We start from the raw sequence: 18663 nt of genomic DNA, 5'->3' as shown, positions 1-18663 counted from the left end.
AGAGCATGACACCACAATATTCAAAGCTGGCATCTGGGCAAGTCTTCACTTGGACCTTAACCAATCTTAACAGCAACAATGAAGAAAAGCCTCTCTACATTACACAGAACTATCCTAAAGTGCAAAAAAAAATTAAATTATAAGATAAGGTTTAAGGCTTTAACTTGTAACATTTTCTGCAATTTGCTAAAAATCAGTCTACTTGCATTCTTTAAGTATTATTAAATGCATGGTAATTTGGCTAATACATGATAAGTTAAGCTAATGTATGCACAATAGTTAGAATTCTGGCTCAGATCCCAGAGGTCTGATCCAATAAGTGACACTGATAAGAAAGGAGGCGTGAAGTTTCTAGTTGCTAATGCTCCTCGGTGGTACTCTGTGGTAAAACTGTATGGACTTCTGGAAGCACCTTAAGAAAGAAATTAAAATTCAACGTTAAAGGGATCTCAAATCTCCAAGACATGTTATGTTCATATTAAAGAGAATGATAAAAAAAATGTTTGGGCTAAGTTTTTTTGATTAAAACAAAAGAATAAATGAATACCAAGAAAAACCAATGAATGCCAAAACAATACTAATGAAGGTCAAAAAGTCAGCATAATATATGCCGCAATCTACAGACTTGATAATTTATTCAAGAGGATTTTATTTTGAAGAGTTTTAGTACATGACGTCATTGACTTTTTTGTTTGTTTACATAATCAATCCCTTACGCAAACAAAAAAAATCAAAGACGTCATGTACTGAAATAAAACATGAAATAAAACGAATAAAACATGCTTGAATAAATTATCAAGCCTGTAGATTGCGGCGTATATTATGCTGACTTTTTAGCCTACAACAAAACTGAGAAGACGAGCTTCGACTATAATAAAAAAGTTAGTTTTCTTGGTATTCATTTATTCTTTTGTTTTAATCAAAAAAATTTAGCCTAAACATTTTTTTTATCATTCTCTTTAATGAACACAAAATGTCTCGGAGGAATTTTTTTTCCAATTAAATGTGTTTTTAAAATCAAAATTTGGCTCAGTTAAATTTAGTTAAAAGGTCCAAGTTCATCTTTTAGTTATATTTGGAGTACAAATATAGCTTAAATTCCTCTTCCAGTTAAATTCGGTGTACACATATGGTCTAAATTGATTTTTCAGTTAAATTCAGGTCTTAAAAAGTCAACATTGCCGGTCCTTAAACTCTTGTAACTCTTTTAAAAACAACACTTTGTTGTTGTTTTTTTCATGTGAATAAAATTTCAAAATTTATCTGTTTTTTGTTATATATTATTAAACATTTTTTTCTTTGTATTATTAAACAGAAAAATAGAGAAGAAAAGAAATTAAACATAAATCATAATAATAAAACAAAATAATAAATTAAATTTGACAATTCTTTTGATGGTAGTAAGGAACAGTGCAGCTATTAAGACTGATTTATAAACTTTTTTTTTGTAGTTGTTAAGGTGCTCTCAGAAGTCCTTACCGTCTTATCACAGAGCATCCCGGAAGAGAACTTAACTAGGTTAACGCCTCCTGACTTACCGATGTTGCTTATTAGGCTAGAACCGGTGTCGAACCACAAACCTCTTTGTTCTGAGCCAGAACTCTAACCACTGCATCACAGCTGCGACAATTTTTATTAATCTATTTTAAGTAAAAACAAGATACGAGGCAATGTTTCATATATAAATAAGTTATAAATATGATATAAATATTTATAAACAGTTATAAATCTTCTATATATATAAAGGGCAATGTGTGTGTGTGTTTGTTTGTTTGTTCTCTATAGAAATCCAAACCGCCGGACCGATCTCAATGAAATTTGGCATGGGGGTAGTCCTCGAGGGGGAGAAGGTTCTTAGCTGGGTTTTGACTCCGTACCCCGACCCCCGGGGTCAAGGGGGCCCAAAAATGGGCCCCCCTGACCCCGGAGTCAGAGGGGACCATTTTTTGGGCTGATTTTTTAGGCCCATTTTTGTGTACAGATATCATGTAAGCCAGTTTAAATATTGGCCCAGGCAACGCCGGGTAACTCCAGCTATATATATAAAGGGCAATGTGTGTTTGTGTGTGTTTGTTTGTTTGTCTTTCTTCTATATATATAAAGGGCAATGTGTGTGTGTGTGTTTGTTTGTTTGTTCTGTATAGAAATCCAAACCGCCCGACCGATCTCGATGAAATTTGGCATGGGGGTAGTCCTCGAGGAGGAGAAGGTTCTTAGCTGGGTTTTGACCCCGTACCCCAACCCCCGGGGTCAAGGGGGCCCAAAAATGGCCCCCCTGACCCCGGGATCAGAGGGGACCATTTTTTGGGCCCATTTTTGTGTACAGATATCAGGTAAGCCAGTTTAAATATTGGCCCGGGCAACGCCGGGTAACTCATGCTAGTATGGTATAAACAAAAAGTTTTTGTTTTTGTGAAACCGTGTTATAAAAACACATTCAAAAAAAAAAAGAAAAATTTTTAAATGTTTAATTTTAATTTTACTAAACACACTTCAGGTATCCATAACAACCGAATATAACAAAAAGCATCATTAGATTTTATAATTACTTTTGAATATTTTAAAAACAGTATTATTTAACAAAAATGTAATAAAAAACTATGGTTTCATAGGCTCTTCAACATAAATCATTTATTTTCATTGTAACAATTGTAACAATAAATGATTCATGCTAATAATAATAAAAAAATAAAAAATAAAGAAAAAGATTAAGCAATAGTAAAAAATATACCACATAACAACATCATGGGTAGCACATGCTATGTAAGCTCGTAAAGTTTCTCCGCCACTCTGAAAAAATGATTGAACAACATTACACCAAATATTTATAGTAAAAATTTAATTAGCTTATTTAAAGAAATATTCGTATTGATCGTATTTAAATTATTAAAAGAAGTATAAAACAAACAAAAACTATATTACCACATATATTGAAACTACATTATTGTGTAGATATGTGTATTCTTACTTATCAATAGTTTTTTTTGGCATATTATTAAACATTATTAGTGCAGAAAACTTATGAAAAATAATTCAAATTTCATTATATTATAATAATTTCGTGTATTTTCATACTGTCTCTGGTAAAGCCACTTTAGATACAGTCAAAAAAAATGCAAATTTGCTGAATGAAAGTCAAATGAGAGTGAGTTTTGGTTGATGGAACTACTGAACTTAACTATAAATTAACAAAATAAGTTATAAAAAGTTACAATAAGTTATAATAATATAGTGATAAGTTAGCAAAATAACTTATTAGGCCAAAAAATTTTAATATTCTAAACATAAAAACACAATTAAAAAAATTTAAAACTAAAAAAAGACATGCTTAAAAATTATCATAGATTGCAAGCATTGTTCACTTGATTTTTAGTGGGATATATTTTCTAGTTTAAGATCATTTATTATAAACTGTAACTAAATATATATATTTTAACAAAATATATTATATCTAATGAAATACATTATATAATATTAAATACAAAAAATATTGTTTACAATGATCTTAAAAAAAAAGTTTTTTAGTACCTGTAATATAGCTGCATCATCAGAATCCATAATCATTTTAATGACATGCGGAAACGATCGTTTGAAAAATACTTCATTCAATGGTTTAGGCCCATTGCGAACAATCTTTGTAATAATGTCTAATGTAGGCTAAAAAAAATTAATTAAATTACATAGGTCAGGGAAAAAAACTTTTGTTGCATGAGATACTTGAACTGATTTTTATGGATTTTTAAAAGCTTGTAACTATCTAAATTTTAAATACAAAAATAAAAAAAAATAAAATAAAAAATTGTAACTTGTCATAAAAATTTAATGTCAGATATGAATTTAAAGCATCAAATTTATGTAAAAACAAGCATTATAATTCGAAAAGTTTTTTGTTAACTTTAACTTGTAATAAAATGTCAGAAAAAAAATTGTTCATTCAGAAAAAATTTATGATAATGACCATTTTCATTAAATGAATCTTTTTCTTTAAGTGAATTTACAATGAGCTAATGAAGTTTTGTATATTTAAAAACACTTTCAGCAGGAGCAGTATGATGAAGTAATTCAACATCAACAACTTACACTTCATTTAATATTCAGTAAAAAACCAGTAAAAAGTAGAGATGTGCTGGGTACCCCTGTTTGGTTCTGGTTTTCTGGCTCTTTTTCCTGTATCCAAGCCACACACCTATATATTCCAAGTAATTAGAAAAACCTCTGAGCAATCTCCTAAGCTTTTAAAAACACAGATGTCATTTACCAGCAAGCAGGAAATCAAGATTTAACCAGTTATTAACAGTTTAAAAAGAAATAAAGAGAGTTCTAAAGAAAACTTTAAAAACTTTTGTAAGACTGTAACAGTTGTTCGAAAACAGTTGTAAAAAGTGAGAAATAACATAAGCAATGGAGGCAGTTAAAATATAGGCTACAAAAGATAAAAAATTTAAACATTTGTTTGCAAAATTTCTTAGATTTAAAACTTTGAGAATTATTATATACATGCCTAATATATTACAGTTATGAGGGTTAGTCAAAAAAGGGTTAACCCAAGCTTTTATTATCTCATACTGTTTCATTTGGTCCCTTGAAACTGTCTAACTGATTACTATTAAAAATCTCCACTTAAGTTAAACCTCTGATAACTTGAACTTCCTTATTTTAAACCATTTTTTTGTCCCCTCTTAACAAACTTCTTTGGATAACTCAAACTAGAAATTAAAGATATCAACATTAGTTTAAGTTTTTTTTTAAAAAGAAGTCATTCCATATAAAATATAAACAACTGGAGCCAAATATTTTCTTTATTTTTTCCTTGTATTTAGATCTGAATAAAATAGATCATTATCAGACATAAAATAATGCTATAATAAAACTGTTAAAAAATAAATCATGATAATACTAAAATTCTATTAAAAGATAAATCATGATAATATAAAAAAACAATTTTTTATAGTTTAATGAATTTTTAAATAAAAGGTTGCTACCTTTTTGATGCAATTTTATTACCAAATAATATATCATTGTATTGCTAAACTTCCTTGAATATTACCTTTCGATTGTACTGCGTGAATCTGTAACTTCTTTCATTGAAACAGTATAATAGTGTAAATTTAATGTATACACTTTAGCATTTTTTTTATAAACATAAAGTCATCAATTGTTTTCCTTTAAATTATATTTCCCAAACATAAAATGTTATATTTTATGTTTGGGAAATATAATTTATATCATTATATATATATATATATTATTATAATATATACATTGGATTAAATGAGGTTTTGCACAGAATGTAAGTTTTACAGGTCAGGTTTTCATGTCATGTTTTTAATAAATTGTGATGGATTTGGGTTGGTTAAATGGCTGTTGTGTAACTGTAATGGGGAATGATATAATGGTAGAGTGCTTGCTTAGTAATTAATAAGTTTTAAGTAAACATATAGCCTATAGTGGTATTTATTTTTCTCTTTCCTATAGTTATATATATATACACACATTTTTTTTTTTTATATAGTTGGAGGTGTCTTAGTTACTGTTAGCTCACCAGTAATTTATTATATATGTATGTTTGCATTCTGTCCATAAAAATCTAGCACAGTGTTCATTTACCTGTAGGTTCCTATATGTATGTTTAGGTTCTCTCTGAACCTCTGAGGCGGTGTTTGCTTATCTGTACATTCCGATATGCATGTTTCTGTTATGTCTGCAGCTCTGGCACGGTGTTAATTTAACCATAAGTTACTATATGTATGTTTGAATTCTATATAAACCTCTGCAGTATTTACTTACCTGTATGCTATAGATGTATATGTGTGTTTTGCTTAAATTTCTAATAAATCTCTCAAACTATAAAATTTACGCTCTTTTTAATTTCTAGTATTCTGTTAGATGTTTTTGATGCACTTCCAAAATATCTTGTTTTTGTTTTTGCACTTCCAAAATATCCTGTTCAATGTTTTAAAGTTTTGCTTACAGAAAGTAACTTCTTTTAACTGATCCAGGTCAGGTTTAGGATCATCGTGACCTTGATACTGGTATCATGTAACCCAATACTACCTGCCCCATGTCCTGTTGCCTGCAATTGAACAAAACTACATGTAGTGGTTTTGTGCAGCCACACAAAAGCTCACACTGTTTAATTTGTAACTTTTTAAAGTAAAAGTATCTTTAAATATCGTAAATTAACAACTTTTAATTAGAGCAAAATTGATTGGTTTAAACCTGTATGGATTTATTTATGATTGAATTTATCATGAAAATAAAAATATTAAAAACTTTAATAAAATCCTCCTAAAATCTTTTCTTAATTTTATTTCATGCAAATTTTGACATTATCAAACTTTCACTAATGTTTAAAATGTATAAACTCATAAAAACATCAAACAAACCACATGGCCTTACATAGATAAAGTAAATTTGTAGCCACCATAGTCGAGGAGACATCTTTATTGTGGTTATAACCCTCAACTCTTAAACTCTAAAACACAAACCATGACCAATATTACCACTGCATGGACCAACTAGTTGAATTATTGTCATGGTTTAGAATTATCGGTTTTGAGTAACAATATTAATCATATGACATAATGAATAAAATTATTAAATCTAACTTTTATTAGGTTGTAAAAAAAACAACTTTTCATAAGTAAATAAAAACCACTATAAACATCAACAACATAAAATGAATTATCAAGTGCAAATATAAATCACACATTTATTATTTAACACAAATATTTAAATCTTCAAGATAATTTTTATTGATTTTTCCATAATTTTGCAGTTAGAAAAATTTAAGTAAATTCAACTCTTGTCAACTCAACGCTGAATTCATAAAGCTAAATAAATTTAGCTTTATGAATTTAGCATGTTTAAAAGGCCAATTTATTGTTTTCAAACTTTTTGCCTATGTGTTTGTTTTATCAATCATAACGGAGCTCATGCACATTTTAACTAACTCTGAAAATAATTTAAAAAATTACCGGAATTATAGCTGATGGTATCTTTTCATGAGAAGCTTCAAGTACGCTTAATAAAGTTGGAACTGTTTTCTCCAATACATGCTAAATTTATACAAATATATATATATATATATATATATATATATATATATATATATATATATATATATATATATATATATATATATATATATATATATATATTATATATATATAGTAAAACAAGACACTTTTAATAGACATTGTTTAAAATCAAATAAAAAATTGACTATAATAGTTATAAAGATTAAACAATGGATAATTATAATTTCTTGTTTAAAAATAAGAAAATATTATTTTGATAACAAAAATAGCACTAGTGATGATTGTTTGAAAGGCCTCTAGTGCTAAAAAGTATTAAACTTAAACTTAGTGTAGCTTCATTTAAATTACTTAATAGTAACAATAAAACAAATAAATGTTTAATATGCAGTGTTAATTTGTTTGACTACTACTTTATTTATATCGGTTATTAACACATTTCAAATTATATATCTTTGTCTCTCTCTCTCTCTCTCTCTCTCTCTCTCTCTCTCTCTCTCTCTCTCTCTCTCTCTCTCATTATTGAATAATTTGCTAACATAAACTTGAGCATGAGTTATGATCCTTCCTCACCCGCTGAACAGTGAAATTTTATTCCTGCTATTAAATAGTCATAACACATACTGTTGATTCTTACCCAATAACATTATCTACAACCTATTTTTATAATCACATCCCCCAGGTCTATATAAATGAACGGTTCCATTGGTCACATATATGTGATCTTAGTGTTTCAAAACAAATTAAAAGTATATTCATTGTGGCTGGTGAGCTCTGCCTTCTTCAAATGTAAACCACAACTATAAATGTATGTATTCAACCAATTGAAATCCATTCTAAAGGTCTTACGTCTGGCCCTGATGTGCTGGCCTGTAAACGCAAGAATTGAGTATGTTTCCACACTTATGATTTGAAAATGGACAAAACCAGACCAATAACACCATTTACAACCTGTTTTTATGACCACATTTTCAAGGTCAACATAAATGGATGGCTCTGTTAATCACCTGCATTTAATCATTGTGTCGCATAAACATTATTAAGTATAAAAAAAAAGTATTAAAAAAAAAGTACAAAATAAAGATATATATGCAAATAAGAGTAAAACAAGGTTGGTCTGTAAGCAAGTCACTTAAAGTATATTGACTGAGAGTTTGAGGAGGCAGTTTATACTTTTTTAAGACAAATTTTTATTTTGAGTTTTTTAATTTTCTATCAAATGCTATTCTGTGATGTAAAAGATGTGCTGTTTTTTAATAATAGGAATCATGGTTAATTTTTAATAAGATTTTTTAACCACAAAAAACAAATCAAATGCAAGATTTCAATTATTTGACAAAATGTTTGATAATCTGTAAGTTTTTAAGGTAATCTAAAGTAAATACCATAATTTTAAAATTTATGTTAAACTTATAGTATAAACTATGATACAATTATTAACAAACTTACATTAGTAATTTAATTAAATGTAATTAATATGACTGTTTAAATGATTTATTAATATAATTTAAATTTATTAATATAATTTAAATTCAATAAATAACAATTACAACCAATCCAATATAATATTTCACAAAATTTGTGAAGTATGGTGAGCTTGATAATTCTATAATATTTTTCAATTCACTGAAAAATATTACAAATTCTTAAAAGTGCTTGCAATATATATTTTTTAATATTTAAAAATATTTATAAACATTTTTATTTTAAAATAAAATAGAAACCTGCGAACATAATGGAATAGATACGAGTTCATTTATTAATTCTTCAATAATTGGACTTAAATGGTGATCTAAAAAAAAAAATATCTGATAAAAATTTTAAAAGCTAAAAATCTCAGTCTTAAAATTAACTTCAAAGTATTTTATAGTTGTTATATATTTTCAATTATAATTTAAATATATATATATATATATATATATATATATATATATATATATATATATATATATATATATATATATATATATATATATATATATATATATATATATATATTATAAACCTAACATCTTGGTTTTTAAAAATTCCTTTTTTTGCAATTTACAAAAATATTTAAAAAGAATTAACTTTTTGATTTTAACTCACTGTATATAGGGTTTGGGAAAACCCAGCATTTTTAGACCCGACATTTTAGAGTCCAAGTCGAGTCTAAGAATATTTATCGGTTCCGGGTCCAAAACGTCTTTTTAACTTGCAATTTTAACAACAGCATGAAAGGATTTTTTGTTCTCACGCTGATTTTTAAAAATGGATTTGGTATACGTTAAGGTAAATAAAACAACTTTTAGCCAGTTCAACGTCTAACTTAAATATATTATTCTATACTTTTATTATAATTGTACCTAATAACTACCAAATAAATTTGACATTACTTTTTTTAAAATATCGCATTTTATAAAATGCATGTAAATATACTAGCAAAAATAAACTCAACTCAATTAAAATACTTGCAAGTGTTTAATACAAAACAGAGCAATTATTTTAACTTAAAAAAGAAAACTCTAAAAAATCTAAAGCACCTAATGAATTGTCCGATAATCTAGAACGAATTCTTGTACAGAAGTTGGATGCTACAGAAAATGTTCATTCGGAATTTGTTGATGTTGGTTTTATTGTCATTAACGCTTGATACAATTTTTCTAAACATACAGATCTTTTTTTAGTTTTTTGAAAATAATAAAAATTCTTTTATAATATCAGCTAATTTATCTCCGCAACTTGGCAAAATTGGACATTTCGCACTTTCTAATATTTTATGTAGTTCTTCCTCCAGCGTTAGTAGTAGTGTGTTTCCTGTAGTATTTTTGTTATTTTCAGTTGAATGCCCCTGTTCATGTGTGTTTTGCTGTTCTTCATCCTCACCAAATAATCTCTTCAGTAAATCTGTTGTATATAACTGTATTTTCTTTGAAAGCATAGACCATTTACAAGAGAATCTAATCACTCTTCTATTTCTTGGTTTTTACGGCTATTTATTCGAGTTTTCATCGTCATTGGTAGCTCTCTACTTAAATTACCATTGGATTCTTTTAATATTCTTAACATAAAACCAGTTGCTAATTGGGCTGTTTCAAAATTAGCATCGTCTCTGCTTAGAGCTTCAATGGTTAATTTAATAGGCTTTAGAGTATTTTCCAATTCATTTAATAATTCAATATTAATATTTTCTAATAAATGTACACTTCCAATATCTTGCAGAGCTTCTTTAATGATGTAAAATATTTTTAAAAATCTAGATATCATTTCGATCATTGAGTTCCAACAAGTTCTTACGTCAAACACTACCTGAAGTTTCCTAAAACTATTTTGATCTTTTCTTGCGAAATATTATTTCTCACAGAAGAGCTTTTAAAAAATTTAACAATTATATGAACACTTTTTATATTTTCTTCTACATTGCCTAAATTTGTTAATTCAACTTATCCATACATTTCGACGTCACCGTCGCTCTCATCAGAATAATAATTTTCATTTTGATCATTATTAATATCATCTTGACCATGGTCATTTCTCCATCAACATCATCTTCATCTTGCAATACCTTTCTTTTTATATAGTACATCACAAACAGCTAAGTGTATAGTGTGATTCAAATTATAGAGACTAGGAGATTCTCGTCCAAATTTTATCATTACACTTGCACTGTTGCCGGTTGAACCAGCTCTATGTTTTTTAAAATTAATATTATATGTGTTTAAATGTTGTTCTACTTTTTCAACTAACTGTACAGCTGAACACAAGTTAAAAATTCTCACTAAACCCAGATTATAAACTTCAGAGTCAATTCCATGCAAATTGATATTGAGATATTTCCGTACTTTTCATACTCGTCCATTCATCAAGTGTAATGCTAAATTGTCGGCCTTCTTTATTTTTTTCTTGTAACAATTCTAATATTTCCAACTTTTTATTTTCATAAAACTTATGAAATAAATTCATAACATCTCTTTCGGCTTTAGGAAGATTATAACTTAATTTTACTAAACTTTCACGAATGAAACTAGACATTGAAATCGCCCTAACTGATATGCCATCAAGAGCGGCCATTTTAGAGAAAATTTCTTCTAAAGGCTTTCTTGTGACGGAAACGAAAGTGTCGAGAGTTTTAAATTGTTTAGTGCCAGACTTTTCTCCTATTTCTTTCCGTGTTAGTAAAGAAATTCCATGTTTAACTTTTAAATGTTTAATCATTGATGAAGTATTTCCATCTTTGTTTGATATTATCGTTGAACACTTATTGCATTTTCTACTTTTCAAATCGGTACATTGAGTGAAATACTCCCACACTTTGGAGTGCTTCGGCATAATGGGGTTGTAAAAAAATGTTCTAGTAAATTTATGATATTTCACTTTTTTCCTAAAATAGAGAATTAATTAATAAATAAAAAGTGTTTTTTTTTAGTTATTTAAATACGCGCTAAAAGAATTAACTTATTAAATTCAATCTTTCTAAACAAAAGTTTTTATATTAGCAAATGCTTTTAAAACATTTGCTAATATAGAAACATTATATTAGCAAATCCTTTGGAGCATACGCTTATATATAAAAACATTCAATTAGAAAAAAATTGAGTTAAAAAGTTGATTCTTTTGGTGTGTATTCGGACATACATGGAAACATACATAAACTTGAATGTTCTCAAAACATCTAAAAAGCCGTGGCCAAGTTCAACTTTAATATTCACAAACCCTACTACTATGTTTTTCTAGAAAGGTAGGGATCCAGCTCGACGACGCACCGCTGCCTACAAGGCAAAACATTCAAACCACGAGACTCGCCGAGCTTTAAACAGGGTATCAGATCCGGGTATTTACCCACAGACTCGCCGAGTCCGAGTACCCAGAACCGAAAAACCCTAACCGTATACCTTAATGCAAAATCCAACCACCCATTATTTGGTTAACAATGAACAAAGACTTATTAAATCATATATTTATTCATAATGTGAATCTCCATTGCAACAATAGTATATTTTTAAACTTAAATTTTCTATATTTACATTTTATAATTTGCTATGTTAATTTTTTATCATGCTTTGTAATTTATACTATTAAATTTATAAACCTCTTTGTAAACTATTTTTTGTTTAAATTGAATCAAAAAACTATTTTGCACTGAAATTTTATTAATTTATAACTTTTCCTGATCCCACAACAAAACAAAAAATTTCAACTGGTCCCACAACTAGACAACATCTACACAGGTAACACAATAATACATAACATTTCCACTGGTACCACAATTCGTATTTTTATAGTTTCTTAATTATTGTTTATTTTTACAACAAAAGAGAGAGAAAATAATTATATTTTTCAGTTAAATAAACCAAGTACTTTGTTTTATTTCTTCTTTTTTTTAAAAAACAAATTATTCTTTTTTATTTTAAACACTAAAATAATAAAGACTAAAATAACTCATACTATTTTAAATATTTAACATGTATATAATAAACATGCCAATGTATATTGACAATTGCATATTTTTTTTATTATGTGACATACATGTATATACAGGGTGGCCAGCAACCTGAAAAACCTGGAAAAGTAAGGGAAATTCTAAACTATGTTAAAAAGTCAGGGAACAAATCAAACTTTGCAAAAATCATGGAAAACTCAGGGAACTTTAATGGATTCAGTAACAAAGTATATATTTTTTTGCTCATTGGAGACAAAAATTAATTGAAATCAATTAATTTTTTTAATTCATACTATATTTTTTTCTTTAAAAATGTTTATTAATGTAAAGGAATTAGTTTTTAATAATTCATTTTAGTCAAAGAAATTTCATTTTAGTCAAAGAAAATGAAATCAAAAATTCTCTGGCCACCCTGATATAATAAATAAACATGAAGCTGTACATAATTGTAAAAAAAAAGTAATATTGTATAAAATATGTATATTTACACATTGTATGTTTTTATACTTTATACAATATTATTGTTAATGATTTATCTATAAAAGATTAGCTTAAATAGCAGATTACATAAACTGGAATGTAAAAGATATTTGCGCATACTTAAAATTAAAAGGGCTACCAAAACTAAGAAAATTATTGGTAGATTAGAGTTTTAGTTTATTTTATAGTTAAAAGTTCTATTATTACTTTATAGTCATTATGGTGTACACTTAAAATAAATAATTGTGTATGTTTTAAAACATTGATTTAAAAAATATCAATAATAAATAGATAACAGATGGCATGGAATACATTTTTAAAATTTTCTTTCTCTTTCTCTCGAAATTTTATATATATATATATATATATATATATATATATATATATATATATATATATATATATATATATATATATATATATAAATATATATAGTAAATTTATGATAAGCATGTATTCCATAACATCTGTTATCTATTTAATATATTTTTTTTTAATCAATGTTTTAAAGTTAAAAAACATTTTATCATGTAGGAAGAAATGTTACAACAAATTATTATATATTTGTATATGTAATAGTTGATATCACATGAGTTACTTAATTATTGGGTCAATATTTTTACCTAACTTTTGAAATGGTATTTTCATTGTTTTATTTCTACATGTTGTAAACCTAACAGTAGCTTAATAGGTCGATGAGGCCATGCCAAAACTTGCTCGGGTCACATTGAGGCTTTCCTTAGCACTGGGTATATATCTATATAATCATTCACTTATTCAATTTTAGATAATCATTCTATTAAATGCAACTTCTAAAATGTGACTTCTGGAATATGACTTATGTTTATTTCCATTGCTTATTAATGCAAAAAAAAAAAAAAGAAAACAAACTTGGAAAATAAAATTTTATATATGAAACGTTAGATTTGGCACATGGAAACAATTCAGTTTTGTTTTTATAATTGAAGATGAAGACATAGTACTGAATTGTAAAATAAAATTTCTTAATGTTAATTATTTGAAAATAGTTTTTTCTTTATTGCCTTCAAAATATATGTTGATTGTTTAAAAAGATTGTTGATTACATTTTCATTTGTGCAAGAATTCAAAAAAAGACATGCAAATTAAGAAATTTTTTTAAGTAAAATTTCGATTGTTTAACAAATAAGAATATAGTCTCTACTTCTTTTACAAAGGTTCTTTGAAGAACCTCTATGGGTTTCCCATCAGTGCCAACCTAAAGAACCTTTAAAGGTTCGTTGAAGAACCATTCAGCTTAAGAGTGCATATATTTATAACAAATAATAAACTTTTTGTTTAGTATATCTTTCTTATTTTTCAAAAAAGATAATAAATTAAACAAAATAATTAAAAAATCATTGCAATCTTTTTAAATATTGTTTAGACGGAGCCAGAGTTGCAGTAACTTACTAATTAAAAAACTAGTCATTACAAAAGAAAAACAGCAACATATATAAATTAAGATTCAACAAACAGGTCAATTTCAATTCTTCATAGAAAAAAAAAAAATTCTTAAAAATAAATTCTTCATAAAAAAAAAAAGCACTAACTAAAATAAGTTTACAAGTTCAACAATGTTGTCACTGAAAGTTGTCACCCACCTTTTACAGAAACATGACACTTGTTTAATGTTTAAATGTTTAAAAACAAAACAAACAACATTTGTTTCAAATGATGTTTTGTTTTTAAACATTTAAAACAGTTCATTAACTCAATTGATAAAAAAAGTCAGTAATTTGAAGTTAATATATCTGTACATAGGCAGTTTAGTCACTCCTTCACACACATACAAAATAAATTGTCACAAATAAACAAAAGATACATACGAATGTTTTAAGAAATAAATATAATTAAAAAAAAGGTATTAATAAAATATTAAACTTAAATTTAAATTGTAATTTTTATTAAATTATAAAAGACAGTAATGCTAATGTTCACTTGTTCATTTTTCGATGCGGAGCTTTTTAAACAAATATCAAAAAAAAAAAAAAATTTAAGAAAACAAGATGTCATTATGTGGATTAGATGTGCAAGATGACAACATACATAAAAATTTTTTTTTTGTTAATATTAAACTTTGTTTTTGTTATATATCTTCAACATGATTTGTTTAATAAAAGCCAACACAAAATAGTATTTTGATTGGGACCATTTACTAAAAGCAAATATAGTTGTTCAAATATTGAATAAAGAGGTAAATACATAGAGGTGATGCAGTGCAGTGATTTTTACATAGATCTCTTGTATGTGCAAGCACTTTTGTGTGAGCTAACTCTTCTGCGTGAGAGGTCTTAATAGTAAATCTCATCAAGGTGCCATCTTCTGTGTGAGAAAGCACTTTTGCATGAGAAGAATCTCCTGTGTGGGATGCCTAAATATTAAACCTCAAATGCAATATAGAAAACTTACCAGTTCCATATTTGATAAACAGTGCATTAATTAACGGTAGCAAATTTCCTGATTCAACAATTCTTAATGTAAAATCTTCATTGACCTATAAAATACATTATTATAGTAATACATAAAAAATAATAAATAACAACACTCTAATTTTTATCACTTTTAATTATTATTCAACAAATAGATATTGCCATTAGATGCTAAAACTAAAAAAAGTAAAACTACATTATCACAATATGTAATTTAAAAAAATGGTTTACAAATTGAAACTTACTTTTATTACAATCACTAAAGTTTCAAGAGTTATAGCTAACACACTGTCACTATAATGTGTAGCAAGTGAGATTAATCCAGACATAATACTTTCAAGTTTATCTATAATAACACCATGCCTTTCATTCTTTTGAAGAAATTCACAAAACCTGTTAAATAAATAGAACATATAAATGTAATTTTAAAAATAAATAAAAAATACTTTAAAATAAAACCAAACATACCCAAACAAAGACTTAACAGCGAATACTCTTAGCACAGGACATTGGTCATCTTGTAGTGCTCGAACTGTTGCTTGAATAGTTCTTAAGACGCAAAAATGAAATATTTTTTTACAAATATATAAATATGAAAAATGCTTGTCTACAACCAATTAAAACATTTAAGATTTTATTAACATTTTTAAGGTAAGCCTTTCAAGTATAAATTTGTTATAAAAATTACAAATTATTAAATTTATATAAATTCAGACAAATTATTAAAGCACAAAATTCCATTACTCCGACAAATTAAATAGATAAAATTTATTTTATGCACAAAGCATAAAATAAATTTTATCTATTTAATTTTTTGGAGCACAAAATTGTTTGACAAATGAAATTTTTATAATATATAAAGAAAACAAATTTATAATAAAAAATATACATAATAAAAGATAACTTATAAAATATATAAAAAAAAACAAGATCTAACAATCAAATCTTTAAAAAGTTTAAAAAACAAATAAAAGAGCAACTTACTGATGTAAAACATTATGATCTAATAATGCAACATATCGACTAGCACACCAGAATGATTGACCAAGCAAAAAAGGTGTGCCTAACACAAAAATTTAAGTACAAGTTTTATGTTAGATATCTAAAAATTCAATTACATTATGTGCTATTGAGACTTTTAAAATTGATTCAAGTTTTGCATTTTGAGCTTATTTTAATTAGACAAAAGATTACTGTAAGTATGAAGAGCCCCGTATTCTTTTTGATTACTCCTCTTCTTCTCCCCTAGTTTATTATTGCTTATTGAACCAATAGTCAAAAAACAGGTCACTTCATACATATAACAATTTATGGCTAATATAATAATATAACTTAACATACAGCGTTATAATTAACATTAGTTTAAATCTATATAGCATATATAGACCAGCAATTGTTTACTAAACTATTGCACATTTTATATCTTTTGTTTACTAAAACTATTTTAAAAACTTTAAATGTTAATTAGTTAATAATAATGTTATTAACATTTGCCAGAGTTGCTATTTAAATTGAATGTTTAATACACAGAAGACGATTGTTTTATGAAACACTACTATAAAAATATATTTAAGAATCCTATTATAGTAAGAAAAAGTGCAAACACACTTAGATTTATTTTTGTTTAAGTCTTTTTATTTATTTGAAAATAAATAGATTTAAAGAAAAATAAAACAAAGTGACCAAGTACAGTTGAAAGTATAAATGTTCTTAGTTAAATACAAGTATTATTATATATTACAATATTATTATTGAAATAATATATTGAATTTTTTTATTAAAATAATAAAATAAGAACTCAAGTCACTTATAAAAAAAGGATTTTAATGTTTTAATTACCCATTTTAATTATTCATTTATGATTTTGATAACCCCCTCCTTTCTCCCCTAGTTAAAACCGGTGCCGCGACAATGATTTTTTCAACCATCATTTTAATCATTTGTGTTTATCTTGTTTAGTTTTATCCTAAGATAAGGAGTTGATTTAAAGACATTTTTTAAATATATGAATTTACCGGTGGACAAATGTTACTTTAGTTACGATAGGAAAACTATTTTACTAATGACTTTAATAAACACTTTTGTTACAAATAACATGCTATTAATAAATAATTATTGAAAGTTGTTCAAAGTATTTTAAACATTTATTAACTTTATTTTAACTATATTTTAGTAAATTCAACTTTAGTAGTTGATGATGTTTTATTAATAACTAAATGTTTAAATACTTTAATTAATTATTAATCAATATTTACATTGCATATTAAATCGTGCAATATTTGTAAAATTAACAAAGTAGTTTTACGCCTTGTATTCGAATAACTATTTGAATAAAAAACATAAGCATTTAATATACGTATTTACTGTTATTTTAATTTTGAAAATTTGATTTAAATATTAGCAAATCTGTTCATTTAACTTTTACTAAAGGTTAATAATTTTTAAAGTGATTTTAAAGTGCCTTTTAAATTAAAGATATTTAAAAAGAGATAATTACGGTAAACATAATTTTAAAAATGTTACTTTCTTTTTTATTTAAAACATACTATATATTAAAAAACATTATATTCTTAAAATATATTATATTTTTTAATCAATAAGTATAATTAAAAAAAAAACTTTAATAAATAAGTTACATTACAATTTACTATGGGTTATTTTAAACAGATCTTAATAAAACTTTCATTAAGTTATTTTAATGTTATTTCTATTATTTTAAAAGTCAAAAAGAATATGGAAAAAAAACAAAACTTTCTGAAATAGTTTACGCTTTGTTTTTTTGTTTTTATTGCATTAACTAAAATAGCAAGCTAAAGATCAAAAGTTCATTCATTCAAAAATTAAATTTGCGTGATAGTAACTAAGACTGAAATTCTTTACTTTTGTTCATTTTTTTTAACTGGTCAACCATGACTGGCAAGAGTTCATTTTGGGCTGTCACAATAGCAATTTTAGCCATTTTGGGCGGTCGTTGACTGACCATTATTTTTCACATATATATATATATATATATATATATATATATATATATATATATATATATATATATATATATATATATATATATATATATATATATATATATATATATATATATATATATATGAAGACCTCAGTGGAAAAACCGGCGTTGTCACATTTAAAAAGTATTGAGAAAGTATTTGTTGATTATTAATAAATGTCTTTATTTAAAGCAAAGAAAAAAAAATTTTTGTATAAAAAATTACAAAATGTTTTGTTTTTGAATAAATTTTAAATAAAATAATTATAATATAAA

General features: G+C 25.9%; 1 protein-coding gene across 1 annotated transcript in view; it reads right to left on the bottom strand.

Annotated features, from left to right (window-relative positions):
* Nucleotides 1-18663, bottom strand: part of LOC100213557 (importin-9) — an 87313-nt gene that overhangs the window by 28772 nt on the left and 39878 nt on the right. The window contains exons 14-21 of the mRNA XM_065814716.1: nt 16371-16449; nt 15855-15935; nt 15632-15779; nt 15367-15451; nt 8762-8829; nt 6978-7058; nt 3529-3657; nt 2732-2790 (exon numbers count right to left, since the gene is read on the bottom strand). Of these exons, the coding sequence (XP_065670788.1) occupies nt 2732-2790; nt 3529-3657; nt 6978-7058; nt 8762-8829; nt 15367-15451; nt 15632-15779; nt 15855-15935; nt 16371-16449 (730 nt within the window). The remainder of the gene's footprint in view (nt 1-2731; nt 2791-3528; nt 3658-6977; nt 7059-8761; nt 8830-15366; nt 15452-15631; nt 15780-15854; nt 15936-16370; nt 16450-18663) is intronic.

Source organism: Hydra vulgaris, chromosome 12 (genome assembly GCF_038396675.1).
Source record: "Hydra vulgaris chromosome 12, alternate assembly HydraT2T_AEP".
Classification (NCBI taxonomy): domain Eukaryota; kingdom Metazoa; phylum Cnidaria; class Hydrozoa; order Anthoathecata; family Hydridae; genus Hydra; species Hydra vulgaris.
The sequence above is the reverse complement of the archived record's forward strand: the minus strand, read 5'-3'. Positions and strand labels throughout refer to the sequence as shown.